Source organism: Xiphophorus hellerii, chromosome 11 (assembly GCF_003331165.1).
Source record: "Xiphophorus hellerii strain 12219 chromosome 11, Xiphophorus_hellerii-4.1, whole genome shotgun sequence".
Classification (NCBI taxonomy): Eukaryota; Metazoa; Chordata; class Actinopteri; order Cyprinodontiformes; family Poeciliidae; genus Xiphophorus; species Xiphophorus hellerii.
In genome coordinates this window covers 2070317-2085566 of record NC_045682.1, presented here as the reverse complement: position 1 = coordinate 2085566, position 15250 = coordinate 2070317, and the positions used below count along the sequence as shown (strand labels likewise).

Below are 15250 nucleotides of genomic sequence, written 5' to 3'. Positions count from 1 at the left end.
GTAGAACACAGGAAGCAATCAAATATATCTAAGTGACAAGAAAATCAATCCATGTACAAATTTTAAACTTTGAATTTTCCTTTTCTCTAATAAGAGAATTTAAATTTCAATAAAGGAAACTGGATACATAATACAAATCATCCATTTCCCTTCAGTTTTGTTGCTGTAAAACATTTATAAAAGCAGAAAAAAACAGGATTGAGATTAGGTCCATGTGGAACATTGTTTATTTAGCTTAAATTATTGATTTTAAATGTTAGAGTTTTATCTGTGGTGTAGACATCCGACCCACTAGCATTGCTTATGTAACACTTAGCTAACAGCATAAACAAAACTACTTTTTACACTATTTTTATTCATTTATGACTGCTGAATGGCTTTACCTCTTTAAAATTATGGTCAAATATTTGTTGCCTGGTACTCATTGATTTTTACTTGGTGTCTGAGGAATAATTGAGCCAAATCAAGTTACTGGACAATAACAAAGCCTGATTAAAGAGTTGACGTGGTATAAATTGGTAAAATGTATTTCAATTAAATGATTACAAACAAAATTCACCTACTTCAGCCAACACAGAGTCTGAATTAAGGGGGTAATTATTTAAACTTGAGGGGTCTCTACTCTTAAAGTAGGAATGGCAACATCTATGAGAAAATATGTCTGTTTCCCGTCAGTACAACATGAAATTATCCAGCCAAGTAAACATCTGAGCAAGAGAGACCAGAGAACAACTCAGAAGGTTTGGTTGCATAACGATCTACAAGCCCCAGCAAGTGGCACGTTATCTTGTGAAGCAGCTGGAAAACAACTTTTCTTCCGTTTGCTGACAGACCAGATCAATGCAAACACAAGTCGATAAACCTATAGGCCAACATACCTGGCCTGGGGCAAAGTTCACCAACCGGTCGAGCAGGAAGTGCTCTTAGACAAATGTCAGTGCTTTTACTGGTGAGAGGGAAAAACGTGACGCAGTCGGGACGAGAGCTCAGAAACAAACAAAACCCTCCAGCTTGTACAGCTGTTATATCAGAGGGATTTCTGTGGATGATTCGTGATATCACAGCCAGTCAGGGGGCTCTAGAGTTCGTAAGATAATCACAAAATATTTTCCCGCCGGATCAGAACTGGAAATTTCTTGATATTTGCACCTCTATGTGAATTATGTCTCTGACTGTCCATCATGGGAGCATTTAACACCTTAAAGCATCAAAGCTTTAAAAATTCAATTTCAGACTTTTGAACAAACAAGTTTAAAATCTTAGTTCCTGAAAATCTGCGTAACTTAGGGCTCCAACTAACGATTATCTTAGGAATCAATCATTCGGATAACGGATAAGATACAAAATTTTCACTTAGCATATTTGTCATTTAACCGGTTAAGGAATTTTTAAAACATTACAAATACATAAAAATGCAAACAAATTGCTTTTTCAAATGATAAACTTTCATTTCCTAAAATGCAATAGTGTAGCATTCCTTTAGTGAACGCTTCATTTGTAGCAAAGGATGAATCTGCAGCTAAAAAATACTTTTAAACATCAACATGTTAAAATCTCAGCCAATTCTGTTAGATTTAACAATAGTACAGTTTTGGGCTGGTCTTTAATAGTAGGATAGCAGAAGGTGCTTTAAAGATTTTTACAGAACTTGAACAAGGTGAAGCTAAATTATTCCACTTGAGGAATTCTGGGTAGATCATATTTACAGATAAAAACGCAAAATGTATTTTTTTGTACAGTTTTGGCTTTATTGCAGCTCAGAATATACCGTTCATTTGGCAAATGGCTTTTTTTTAAGTCTATATATTCCAGTTAATGATTAATCTATTATTTCAATAACTGATTATGTTTAAATATTTTCAGCCATAGTGCCATCCTACTAATAATAGGATGATGAAGACACGGGTTCATCAACAGCAGACTAACAGCCTTCAGTCATGTAGAGAGCAGGGAGATTAAATATTTACTCTCAAACTGATCTGAACAGAAAAAAATCTTAAAGACATGTTAGATAAAAGTAAAACATTTATTCACAACATTAATGAAATTGACCTCTTATCAAAACATGACTTAGATCTCTGGAGGAAGTTTAAACTCTTTCATCTATAGAAATGTTGGTAATCCTCCAGGTTTCTTTTAAAGCTTAAGTCTTGACTGAGGAAATAGTCACTCCATCAACTTGTCTTTGTTGCCTTGGTGATATGTTTTGGGTTGTCACCATGCTAAAAACCCATCTTCTGTGTTCTGCTTAAGAAAAAAGACTCAGGTCCAACATCTGGACCCGAGTCAATAAACTACAATGAACAATTTTTCTTCCCGTTTGTGTGAAGGTTTTATGAATACGAAACCAATGACGGTATGAGGTCCTTCACTGGTGGCGGGGAGTTTGGCAGTGAGCAAACAGAGATCCAGAGTATCTATTCTTAGCTTTTCATCAACCTATAATTGTGAGTTTTAGGCTGCATTCACACCAGCCCTGTTTTGATTAAATTGAATTCTGGTTGGTTTGCCTAGAAAATCCGGTTCTCTTGGGAAGATGTGAATACATAATCGAACAGTGATGCGTACCCAAAAAAGGTAACTCTAGTACGCCTAAAATCCTCGGTGTCTGTTCCGTTGTAGTGAACTCTGGTGTGGTTCGAATACATATGTGAACGCCAAGTGGTTTCCATCTGTGGTTCTTGGTGCAGCGCCACCACAGGTGAGGAGGTATCAGATGAAAATGTAACATGTTGTCATTTTGGTCCCCCATTGAACCGACTCTACCAGACTAACACATCTGGAGACAATCTAAGTTGATCTCAAGTGGCAGTAAAGATTTTTTTCTGCTCTTAGTTGTTTTTGGTTCATTGTTGGTTCCTTCAAGGTTTGGTTTCCTGAAAATATTGTAATGACCAAACCACAACTGAAAATGTAGATACTCATGTTGACGAGCCAATGGGTTTTGAGCCGTTTATGATAAATTAAAAAGCAGTTTTTAAGAAGCAAGAACAAAATAGAAAAACTACAAACAGAGAAAGCATAAACACAGAGTCTCTGCTTGTTCATCAGTTTTTCCAACAAACAGCAGGCTGTGTGGCTCTGGTGTTCAGTCCCAGACCTGATGGCTCTACTGATCCATGGGCTCCGGAGCAGCGAGCGAGCTGACAAAGGCTTCATAGAGCTGCGGGTGGCAGCGCTTGTACTCGTTGATTTTTCTCTTGATCTGTTTGGGTGTGTCCTGGTAGTAGTTCTTCTCATCTCGAGCCATTGCCTGCAGGAGCAACACAAAGAGGGATGATGAAGAAGGAAGTTTTCACACTCAGAAACAACCTGGACAAACGCAAAACAGAGGTTTGAAATGACAATTTGATTGAACAGAGGTAAAAGAAAACCAGTTTAGTCTCATTCTGAAGACAAACAAACAACCTAGAAGGTCAGATAAATCCGAATGTTATTCTTAAACTCAGCTCTGATTTCAGTTCTCATCATAGAAATGAACTCTACATCTTGTGGCACCGTTTAAAGCCTCAAATATAAAAGTGTGTTTTTCAGGGACACTTTTTGTTGCAAGGCGCAATCAGCCACAACTCACCAGGGTTCAGAGTCAAGGATGAAAGTCTTTCTGTGAAATAACTTCAATACAAAGAAATGCTGATGCTTCCAGAGAAGGCAGAGGAAGAACCACTGATGAAAATCCATTTGAAAGCTGCATGACCGTCGGTTATGAAACATCTTTAGTCCCACAAGGCAATGGCTCCACACAACAGATAAAAGCCTAAAGTTTATGAGAGGTTGGACTCAATTAAAATTCTTAATTGCACAAATATGAACCGACAAAATACGACTGTCGTTTATCGCTGTTTGTGGATGTTGTTTATGTGTCACATTTACAGAAAAGAACTGAGTGAAGACAAGCCTTTGGGCCACTGGATGTCAAAATTGTGGACCGGGGGCCATTTTCGGCCCTCTGCAGGATTTTGTTTGCCCCCTCAGTACGCAAGGATAGGAAGAGATTTTTACAAACAAAAATAATCGTAAACATATAGTAAGTATTGACTATGTCTCTGCTTTCATTGAATACACTTTGATAAAAACAGACAGAACGGCCCAGGATAAAAAAAAAGAAAAATGAGGACAAAAACATCTTGGAAAATATAAACCTGTCTTCCAATACAGCAAGTATGCAAGACAATCAACAACGGCTTACAAAATCCTTTTCCAGAAAAATTTGACTGCTTTATTAAAAATATTGTCTATTTACTATATTACTGAAGAGATACAAACAACAAATGTCTTACGAAATATTTTTTATAGTTTTAACTATGAAGTCAAATTGTGGCCCTCTGGTTCTCTCAGCTTGAACATTTTGGCCCAAGTAGCAGAAAGCTTGGAAACAAGTCGTTTAGGTAGAAGCAACAGGAAATAAAGTCTGGTTGTAAACCATACTGTCACACTTCCAAAGTTTAGAAGCTCAGAATAAGAGCTGAATTTATCATTTCCAGCCACCGTTTCTGTTTGAACTGTCACCTTGTAGTTGTCCTTATGTTCTCGGATCATGTGCTGGACGTACTCAATCAGGTCGGACGACAACGTCTTGGAGTCCTTCTCCTGAAGGCTGGCCTCCTCCTGCAGCTCTGATGGTGACCAAGCAAACCAAACATCAATCTTTAAAGATTTACTAAACATTTCAGTCATTTGAACCTTCGGAGCAGAAATATTAATTTATGGTCAAATTTAATGTAAAGCAGCCTCAGAACAGTTACTTAAACCTCACACAGCTTTATCTGTCTACTTCTAGTTTCCAGTGTTTAGTTAATGACTGTAATGGTTAATTTAATTGTAATTTTCCATTACAATTCTTGAGTTAATTCACAAAAGTAGGACTGCGGCTAATGATTATTTTATTAAACGATTATTCTGACAATTAATTGGATAAAAAAAAAAAAACGTGGCACATTTGACATTTTTTTCCTTTAAATACATTAAAAGATGCAAATAAACAATAAAGTTCCTTCTTCAAACAAGAAAATAAACATTTTATTGCCTAAGATGCAACAATATAGCATTCTTGTAGTGAATTTGGACTCAGTAAAGCTAAGACAATGCCACTTGAGGAAAACTTCTGGGGAAAAATTTTTTACAGACAAGGGGCTTAATTACTTCTCTGAATGTTTTTTTCAGCAAACTGCTTTTTTAAAAAGTGTGTATATTCCAGTTAACAATCGATTACTGAATTAGTTGATGATTATTTCAATAATTGATTCATCACGTTTAATTTTTCCAGCCCTAGAAAAGTCCATGATGAAGATTCAGAAACTCACTGGTGAGGATGTAAGGTTTGGTGACGATGGGGGCAGGTCCTCTGTCATCGGTGTCTCCTCTGAGGAGCTGCAGGAACAAACACAAACACAGGAAGTAAGTAAAATGTATTTGTAAAGCACCTATCACAAGCTTTAAAATCATAAAGTGCTCCACAAAGACACAAACATAAAGAATATAAAAACTGTCAGTAAAAAATCTATTTAAAAAAAAGAAAATCGCCTAACATTACCAAGCAGCAGCAGAGAGAATTGCTGATCTATTTGAACTCTGAGAAATGAAAAAGCATTTTTAAAAAGTCTGAACTTATCTTCAGAAGGGTTAAAAAAAAGAGAGTTCAAAAATTTCAGCTTGAAAATATTGAAAATGTTCCTCTTAGGAAGCAAAGCAAATATGGGCAGTTTAAGATCTCAGAGGTTCAACCATAACCACTATGTTTGTTTTTTTCTGAATTAATACATTAAAGAGTAAATGTATCAAACTGTTTAATAGAACAGATGCTGTTACTTCATTGTAAAAATTATTACATATTTCCACTGTTTAAAACTGATTTTGGGCAGCATCATGCTGGTTTTAGGTGTGGTTGAAATGAGTAAATAAATAAAAAGGACCGTGTGCGTTGGCGCAACTGGAGAGGGAGACGCACACTGTCCGACCTGTGCAGCGGGAGACTGGACTTGATTGAATGTTTAAAACAAGTAAAAAAATCAAAGAAAAGACATAAAACGGCAATCAAAGTTCGCCCCAGCGTCGCAGATCGTGTGTTTTAGAAACTGGATCGGAGCTTCCACCCAGGAAACGGCGCCTGGTGCGAGAGGACGCCACCGAGGGGGAAGAAAGACGCTCCCGGTGCGATCTGGACTTTACTTTTCTTTTTGGGGATTTTTGGTGGTGCCACTCTTTTTTCTTATCTTTTGGGGGGAGGAAGAGGAGGAGGAGGGAGGGGGGGGGGGGGGGGGGGGGGGGGGGGGGGTTGGATTTTTTATTTTGGATTGGGACTTTGGATTAAAACGGAGAACTACTTCCAAGACTTTGTTTTGTTTTTGAGGATATGGAACTCGTTTGCAGACACTATTCTCATTAAAAAAAGAACGGGAATTTTTGGACATTTAATTATTTAGGCTTTTAATTTTTTGCTGACATAAACTGAGTGATTTAAATCCAACCTATAATTATTTTTGAGGGATTTTTGGTTACTGATCTATTTATCAGAATAACTATTATTATTTCTTAGTGTTGTGGTTTTTTTGAATAAATCATTGTTGCTAAAAATCAACAAATTTCATATTGAGTGGTTGGATATTTATTTTCTTATCAAATTAAATGGTGTAACTTATTTTACCTGATTCCTGTGACAGATTGTGAGTTCTGCTTTAAATCGAGCTGAATTTTACAAACGTTTGATTTGAGCTTCATAACCGACACTCTGCCGCCCCCTCCTGGCCTAAATCTGAACTGCAGCATCTGGAATAACGGGATATTAACTGGAGGCTCTTCACTTAGGAACCAGAAAACATTGTATTTAGCTTTTAATCACTGAAGTTTCTGTTTACGCTCTTGAAAACAAAACCTTTGTGTCTCATTTAAGCCCAGCTGTTCTCCTTACTGTCTGTTTCTTTATGGGCAGAGTCCGGTTGGGATCAAACGACAGACCCATCTCCTGCAGGTTCCTGGCCATTGATTTGTTGTTCTCCCAGGCATTCCTGATCTGAGCACTGAAAGAGAGAGGAAATATTGAAGACACACAGATCCAGGAACGACAAAATCCTTCCCACACATACCCAAATTTATTTACAAAACAAACAAAAGGCAACAAAAAGCAGCAGATAAATCATGTGACAATAAAATATTTTACAAGATTTCTGCTCTTTTGAATTAAATTAGCTTGGCACAAAAACCGGGTCAGATCGACTTCTGTTCTATAAATGAAAGAGTTATTTATGACAGAGAATCAGGGACAGGCTAAGAAAAAAATAAGAAAATAGAGATAATATTACAAGAAAAAACAGGAGTAAGTCAAAAATAATATGAAAATATTACCAGAATAAAGATGAAATAATACAAGAAGAAAGTTATATTATGAGAATAATGTTGTATGACAAAAACCCATTAAGAGAGTAAAGTCATAATATGAGAAGTCAAAATATTACAAATATATTGAACATAATACAACATAATACAATAAAGTTGTAACATGAGAATAAAACCATAATATTAATAGAATAAAGTCATATGACAGTCACAACATTATGAGTATAAGGTCAAAATAATACATAAATAAAATCTTAACATGATAATAAGGTCGTAATATTACCAGAATAATACGAGAATAAAATTTGAATAATCTCAAGGCTGAAATGATCACTATTGTTTCTATCACACTTTTCTAATAACATACTCAGATACAGAACTAACTAACAATATGTTAACAGACATCTATTCTAATTTTCCAATTAACTGAAATTATCACTTTAAGACAGTGATCATCAAAATTAACAGATAAAATTTGTACAGGTGTCGGTACGTGTTTTTATTCCGTCTATGAAATATACTAATGTCACCTGAATAAATGGAATAAGCTATTTCGATTTTATGTAAATTTATTAAAACACATTCGTTATGAAAGTTTCACAGAGAGTATGAATCCTAGGATACATCGGTCCAGATTTGACCTCTAGGTTCCAGGTTTAAAACCAGAGCAGGTCCGATATAGTCCGTAAAAACGGTCAAATAACCGGATATTTTACCCTACAGCGAAATCTAGGAGGGCTAATCTCAAATTTCACAAGTTTCTAAAGGTCCCGGTCAAGCGATTAGACCACGAGTGTTGAGAATAAAACAGTAAAAACACATTTTAACAACCTGTTACGAACCCTGCTGCTAGCTAATAGCCGAATGGTTCGGAACTCACTGTTCAATCCTCGGGTTGGCCTTCTTTAGAAACTTCTTCTTCAGCTTCTTCCGGTCCGTGTTGTAGTCGAACCGCTTTCTTCTCTTCGACTGTTTGGTTTTCGGCATTTTTAAAATGTGAAAATTGCTTCAGAATTGAGACGGAGCAGCACTGGACTAGCGAGCTACACACAGAACGTGCAGCTGGAAACAGGAAGCACGTGCGTGCGTCTCCCCGGTCATGTGACTAGAAGCCACGCCTTCTCACATTTTTCCTACACTTTTTTAATAAGAAAATGTAATATAAAAAAGTAAAATATAAAACAAAACGTATAAAATAAACATTAACAAATATTTCTACTATAAAAACTACCTCAAAAAGTAAAGCAATACATTTTAAAACTTAAAACGTTATTATTACAAAACAAAGCTGACATTTTCTACAGATGTAGTTAATCTTGGTTCATATGTGCAATTACTCGGAAATTGCACATAATTTTGATTGTTCCTGGAAAGTATTTTACTCAAGTGACTAGTGATTAATTTTAATGTAATTGTACAATAGCAATGGCAAAAACCATATTTTCCAAAAGCAAATTAGTAAATGAAATTTGATTTTCATGTCTGTTTTTCGTGACAAAAACAGCACATTGCTGATATTTTGTTGACATTTTTCATGCTAATTTTCCATTATATGCTTTTATTGTCTGAAAAGTTGGACAATTATACATCCTTTGTGTCCACTTTATCCAAGTTACACATTACACAAATATCCACAAGATCCTGTCACAAATCGTCACTCATGATGCACTTTCCTGGAAAAGCTTTAATCCTAAGGGATATGTGAAAAATAAACTGCTCATTAGAGTTATTTTATGCTAAGTGACATTAGCTGCTAATATTATCCTCTAGATGTTAGACTGAGTTAAAGCTTGTTTTAGAAACTGCAGCTCGTCTTAAAACATATTTTTTAAACAACTAATTCAGCATGGTCTAAAACCCAGCCCTACAGATTTTCTGAGATATTAAATTATTTTTTGTATTTTCTGCTTACTTCAACCCCTTTAACGAGCCAGGGGGGATAATTATAGAAGCCGATCAATAACTTTCAACTCTCTGCCCAATCTGTTCTATTATCAAAATGAATGACAAAACAATGAATGGCATTCCTAATGCACCTTTAATGCACTGTGGTCCTGACTTTATTGACCGGGGCAGGAAAATACAGTTCCTGCAGAATGAGCGATGAACCTCAAACAGATTCAGCTTCACAAACAAAGCCATTTGATGATTTATTATACCTGATTATTCAAACTTGTGTCAATGAAATTCATGATGGTGAAAGTTTTTTAATTAAAGGATATATTGTTATAGAATAATAAGAGAACCGAGCAGTGGGAACAGTTTGGAAACTGATTATTCCTTTACAGAAAAATATTGAATATTTTGATATATGACCAATTTTGGAATGTAATCACACAACTGTATAAATTTATTCTTATACAGTACACCATAACTCAGAACAAAAATATTATTAGATTGCATTAATGAAGCCGAATAAGATCCTTTTGGCCGAATTGTTCATAACAAAAATCAAAAGACTGCTTCCTGGTAGCCAAATTGACCAGGAAGTATGTAACTACTCCAAAGTTAATACTTAGTAGTCTTTTTAACAAATACTTTGTCCTCTTACTTGAGCAATTTCTTGGACAGCTACTTTTTACTTTGACTTGAGTAAAAATATGTGGAAGTACTGCAACTCTTACCTGGGTACAATTTTTGGGTTTTCTTTCTTTCTTTCTTTCTTTCTTTCTTTCTTTCTTTCTTTCTTTCTTTCTTTCTTTCTTTCTTTCTTTCTTTCTTTCTTTCTTTCTTTCTTTCTTTCTTTTTCTTTCTTTCTTTGTGTATTCTACCCACCTCTGGCCTAACAGAGTGGCCGTGTTGAAATTCCGACTTTTTAACTAGAACGCTCTTACGTCGGGCGTTACGTTAAACCCCGAGTTCCCATTTCCCAGGTAACTAGAACGGAGCGTTAGACAACTTTTAAATTGGGTTTTGAAAATAATTTTGAGACAGAAAAGGAAAATTGGTCAGAGTAAGAGGTCTGTCGTGACATCTATGTTTTAGTCAAGCGGTAAAAATAGAGAACAGAGTGAGAGCTCTGTATTTTTGCTCCTCTATGACATTAGCAGCAGGGCGGAGAGGAGGAGGAGAAACGGGAGGAGGAAAAGGAGAGGAGGGGCGCTTCACGGGGGTTGGGGGAAAGCAAAGACAAGTTTCGGGTTTTCCTAGTTGACTGGGCGGTGGGCGGAGGTGGCGGACGGTGTACAGGAACTACAACCTACCGGGAGGTGGGTGGATCACTAGGAGCTGCTGCTGCTGCTGGAAGCCGGCTCAGCATCGACATGGAGCTGGAGAACATTGTCGCCAACACCGTGTTGCTCAAAGCACGGGAAGGTAAGGATGTTAGTGGCCGGGTTGACTGCAACTCTCTGCGTGTGTCGTTTAGAGACAGCCCCGGTCCTACAGTCGGGTTGATGCCCCAGACTTGGGGGTTAGAGGAGGAGTTGGTGCACTTCCTCATCGCCTTGCTGTCAAAGCTGCTCTAAATATGAGGAGGATATGACTTGTTTTTACTGCCAGATAAACTCTGAGGGGGTTGTACTTCAGGAAACTGCCAATAACCGAGTACTAAACACAAAGTAGTTGCAGTAATAATGCTGTGGATAAGTCCGGAAGACGCTGCAGCTGTGGAGTGAATCTGCAGCGGCGCATATTTTCTTTTTCTTTTTTTTTTTCTCACGTTGCAGCATCGTCTCTGTAGTTTGCGAAACAGGATGTTGAGGCAGAGTGGTGCTGCGCCTTTTCGCTTTGTGCGCACATTTGGTTTAAACGCAAGGCGACCCTTTTTACAGGTGGATTTGAAAACCATGTAAAAAGTTCAGTGATTCAATTCAAAAAGTTAACTCGCCTATTTAATAGATCCTGGTGGATTTCTTTAACTTAGAAACAGAAAAAATATTTTCATCTCAAAAAATTATATCAAGTATCTCATAGAGTCTCATAGAGGATGGTAGTACTGTGGGCAGAATGGATTTCCAGTAGCAGTCAGTCTTGCAACGAATCTGTAGAGGCCTCTGATTGAAGACTGTTGCCATATGACAGTGTTATGACTGTAATGACATGCTAACAGCTCTATTTCCATGCAGTAGAGATAAAATTTCATAGTAACATGTCCTGAATGACACCGTCAGCTGCTAGCGCCGCTTTTGCTGCTTTTGCTGCTTTTGCTGCTTTTGCTGCTTTTGCTGCTTTTGCTGCTTCTCAGTTGAGGTATTTGAGCTTTTGAGATGTTAATTAGCTTCTCCCAGTTGTGAAAACAACTCACTGTTGCCATGTTTACACAATATTTCAACTGTCCAAAAGTAAAAAGAAGCATGTATCCTTCCAGGGGCACATTATCCAGAACCAGAGGAAATTGAAGCTAATGTAACAGAGCTCCTCCAACATCCTGTCACTGTGAGTGGTGCAATTTATTGTATTTTTGTTGGAGATCAGGGTTGGACTGAAGTATAAGTGAACTCTGTAGCTGGTCATAGTGTCTGGGCAGCTTGTCGACTAGAGAGAATTTGACAAGAAATGTCTTTTCCTTAAAGACATTATTTAGTTTTGAGGAAAAAGGAAAAGTTCAGTGAGAACTTACAGAAGAAGAGTTTTTACCTTCCACTATTAACCTACCTTCCAGCTAGGTTTTCATGAAAAATTAATAAGATTTTACAAGACTTGGACTGTGGCTACAGTCAATGCTCAGAGAGCTACCACACACAGACAAATCCATTACATGTGTTAAATAACTCCTGAACAGGACACATCAGAGATGACCTGTCTGGGCTAAGGAGAACATGGCTTTGTTGTTGTTCAGGCATTCAAAGCCCCTCGACTATTAAATGGTAAATAAACTGAAGATAGATAGTGCTTTTCTAGTCATGCTGACTGCTGAAAGCGCTTACACAATTTTTCCTTCCACTTAACTTTCAATATGCTTATAAACAGCACTGTGAACAGTGGGTTTCTTCAGCAGTTATGTTACCGAACTTCTATGGTGAGGGTGTCAATGTCTCGACAAATGCGTACTAATCTATTTTTTACTGGTTTTATGTAATATTCTTCTCAGTTTTCTGAGAAGCTTAATTTCAGGTTTTCATTAGCAGTGCTTCACAATTAATAGAAATAAACACTCAAAACATTATGGTGTGTCTGAAGAATTTATATTAGTTAAATCAACTTTTGAGTTATTTCCTAATTTATTGCAATGCAGTCTCTAGGTTGGATAGAGGAAAATGAGCAACACAGTCCGTGTCTGTTTAGTTCTTTAAACAGACAGAATATTGGTCCCTGTGACCTCTGACCTCCTTTAAGCATCCCTGAGTTTCACCAGACCTCTTGAGTGTGAGTGCAGTTTGTGATGTGAAGGCAAGTTGTTCGGTTTGTAGAATCTACTCCCATATATTAGCATGCTTTAGTCTATTAAAGGGTGAACCCTCTGATTTTAAAGCTCAATGAAGTCGTTGTTGTCATGAACAGTTCAGCTTCAGATACCAGAACAGCTGATCTCTAAAGCAGAATCAGACTGTTCTGTGAAATAAGCGCTTCAGCTGCATTGTTCTTCATTGTCACTGTTTTGGTCAGAACCTGAACAAGTTTTCCAGACAAATAATATTTCAGCTTCTAGCAGGGTGATTTCCATGGATCTATCAGCCAACAACCTGGGATTCAGAACATGATCTACTGAAGCATGATCCATTGTTCAGGTCTTTGTTTGATTCCTTTTCCTCAAAGACATTATTCAGTTGCAGTTCAGGTTGATCCTGGTGTAGTTTCACTGGACCAACAACTGCTCAGCAATTTCAAATCTGGTCTTTCTAACTCTGGAGTATTTTTGTGGTTTGGATGCTTCTGTTATCTTTGTCTCCTCATAGAGTGATTTATTTTCTAGCTACTTGAGTTAAGAAAATGTAATAATAATGTGGCCAACATTATGAAGACAACATTGTTTGTGACCTTTAAATACTTTCCTGTAATTCTGTTAGTGTGTAATTTCCTCTTGATGCATTTCCTTTTTCTCTCAATTTTTCCCAGTAATGGATGCTCAGCACCAGTCGACTCAAGTGTTGAGTTGAAACGTTTTCTGATTTAGATGTTTTCAGAGTGACTCCAAAAGCTAATTGTTTAGTTTAATTTTAAGCTGTTTTTCCTTTTGAACATCTTACATCTGAAGAAAGATATAAGATTATGGAAGATAATAAATTAACAAAACTGAGGAAAATCAACTAGGATGTACAGATAAATAGAACAGGGCCAGAGCATGTTCTGTAATAAAGAGGGAAAAACCCTAATGGCTTCATCAATGACTCCCTTTAGAAAGGAGGTGCAGCAAGCGCACACAACCCCTGAGCAATGGATACTTTCATAGAAACACACAAATTACTCCATCAACAACTTCTTTCAAGAACGAGTCAGTAAAAAGAGAAGCGCAGGGCCAGGGGTACTTTCTATGACAAAAAACAAAGATTCACTAATTTAGTAACAGTAATATCTCCATCAATGTTTTTTAAAAGAAAGAGACAACTAAAGAGAAGCACTAAACTATAGGTACCTTCTACGACAAAAGCAAAAAGAATATACAAAATTTGTACCAGCAATAGTTTCATAACTATTTAAGAAAGAGAAGTAAAGATACACACTGGCCAGTGGTGCTTTCTATTTGAAAAAAAAAAGAAAATATACTAATTTAGCACTTATAGGCTCTATCATTTTTTTGAAACTTCTAAAGAGAAGCACTGGTGCAGAGATGCTTTCTATCACCAAAACAAAACAAGAACATACTAATTTAGTACCAGCAAAAGATCTACAAATGTTTTTATAATAAACAAAACTAAGGAGAAGGACTGGGCCAAGGTTACTTTCAATGACAAACAACAACAACAACAAAAGAAAATTAATTTAGTCCCAGCAATAACTATAGATGTTTTTAAAAGAAACAAAGCTAAGTAGAATCTCTGGCCCTGGGGTATTTTCTGCAAGAAAGAAAACACAGAGATAATGGGAGCAGGTTTTGCTTGTAATTCATCCTGAAGGGCCAAGAAAAAATGATTGATCTAAGTTTTACTTAGTTTTTCTGAAAAAAAATAAAATTTTATTAAAATTGAATAAATACATTTTGTTTCAAATTCCTTATTTCAGTCATAAACACAGTCAGTGCTCATTAAAATGTATGACAAAAGACTGACGGTCCAAATAGATTAGTAAATTGGACCATAACACAATAAAGTTTCAGTGGATTGGTCTATACTGTAAGTTACCTCCTTTCCACCACTATGGACTGACTTATAAAAACACCTTATAAATATGGTCTTTTTATAAGGTGTTAAATATTATAGACCTCACAACAAGGAACCAAACACTAAATGCAAATAAAATGCAAATGCTTCTTTTTAGGGTCTGTACTGCCATCGTCGAGGGCAAAAGGCAATAACTGTTACTTAATCCAGTTTCAAAATGACTCCATCCATACTTATTTATGAAATTTAAACACTGCTCGGTTAATCAGCTGTTTGTTTTGTTGTCTCTAAAGAGGCACCGTTGACCTTCTTGTATAATGCAGAAACCACACAGGAAGTACAGTGACAGGAAGAAAACCGTTGCAAAGATTTTTACTCTTTACAGCAGCAGATTGCAAATGTGGGAATGTTTCTTGTGTGACATGGAAAAAGGGAAATGGGCTCAGCGGTTTGATGAAGCACGCGAACATGAAGGGCAAAACAGGAGGCAAAAACAGAGCTTCTGTCCTTTTTAATGAGGCTCAAAGTCAGTTTGTCTGGCCTGAAAACTACCCAGTGCCTTTTGTTTTCTTTCTCCCAGACATGGTTCTCATCTTTGTGCCACTTTGTTAAGACCTTCACCTTGTGCTCAATTATGCTAAAAATATAGCAATTTTTACCAAATCGTCCCTGGATTGTTGGAAGAAATTCTCCCTGGAGGATGATTCTTTATGATTCTT

At 36.8% G+C, this 15250-nt stretch overlaps 2 protein-coding genes across 2 annotated transcripts in view; one reads left to right on the top strand and one right to left on the bottom strand.

The window, feature by feature from the left end:
* Positions 1 to 2007: 2007 nt before the first annotated feature.
* Positions 2008 to 8419, bottom strand: nop16 (NOP16 nucleolar protein homolog (yeast)). The gene is made up of 5 exons (XM_032576582.1): positions 8213 to 8419; positions 6908 to 7016; positions 5304 to 5370; positions 4510 to 4616; positions 2008 to 3253 (listed from the first exon to the last, which is right to left on the bottom strand). Exons 1-5 carry the CDS (start codon positions 8317 to 8319, stop codon positions 3110 to 3112), a joined length of 534 nt encoding a protein of 177 aa, XP_032432473.1. The 5' UTR covers positions 8320 to 8419; the 3' UTR covers positions 2008 to 3109.
* Positions 8420 to 10395: 1976 nt separating this feature from the next.
* grk6 (G protein-coupled receptor kinase 6) overlaps positions 10396 to 15250 on the top strand; it is a 52396-nt gene continuing 47541 nt past the window's right edge. Inside the window, exon 1 of the mRNA XM_032576779.1 lies at positions 10396 to 10647. Within this exon, the coding sequence (XP_032432670.1) occupies positions 10596 to 10647 (52 nt within the window). The 5' untranslated portion in view covers positions 10396 to 10595. The remainder of the gene's footprint in view (positions 10648 to 15250) is intronic.

Coding starts and splice junctions, on each gene's coding strand:
- nop16 (XM_032576582.1), bottom strand. CDS start 8,319: ATGCCGAAAACCAAACAGTCGAAGAGAAGAAAGCGGTTCGACTACAAC. Junction 4,617..5,303: donor CAAACCTTACATCCTCACCA/GTGAGTTTCTGA, acceptor GGTCACCATCAG/AGCTGCAGGAGGAGGCCAGC. Junction 3,254..4,509: donor AACATAAGGACAACTACAAG/GTGACAGTTCAA, acceptor TTGCTCCTGCAG/GCAATGGCTCGAGATGAGAA.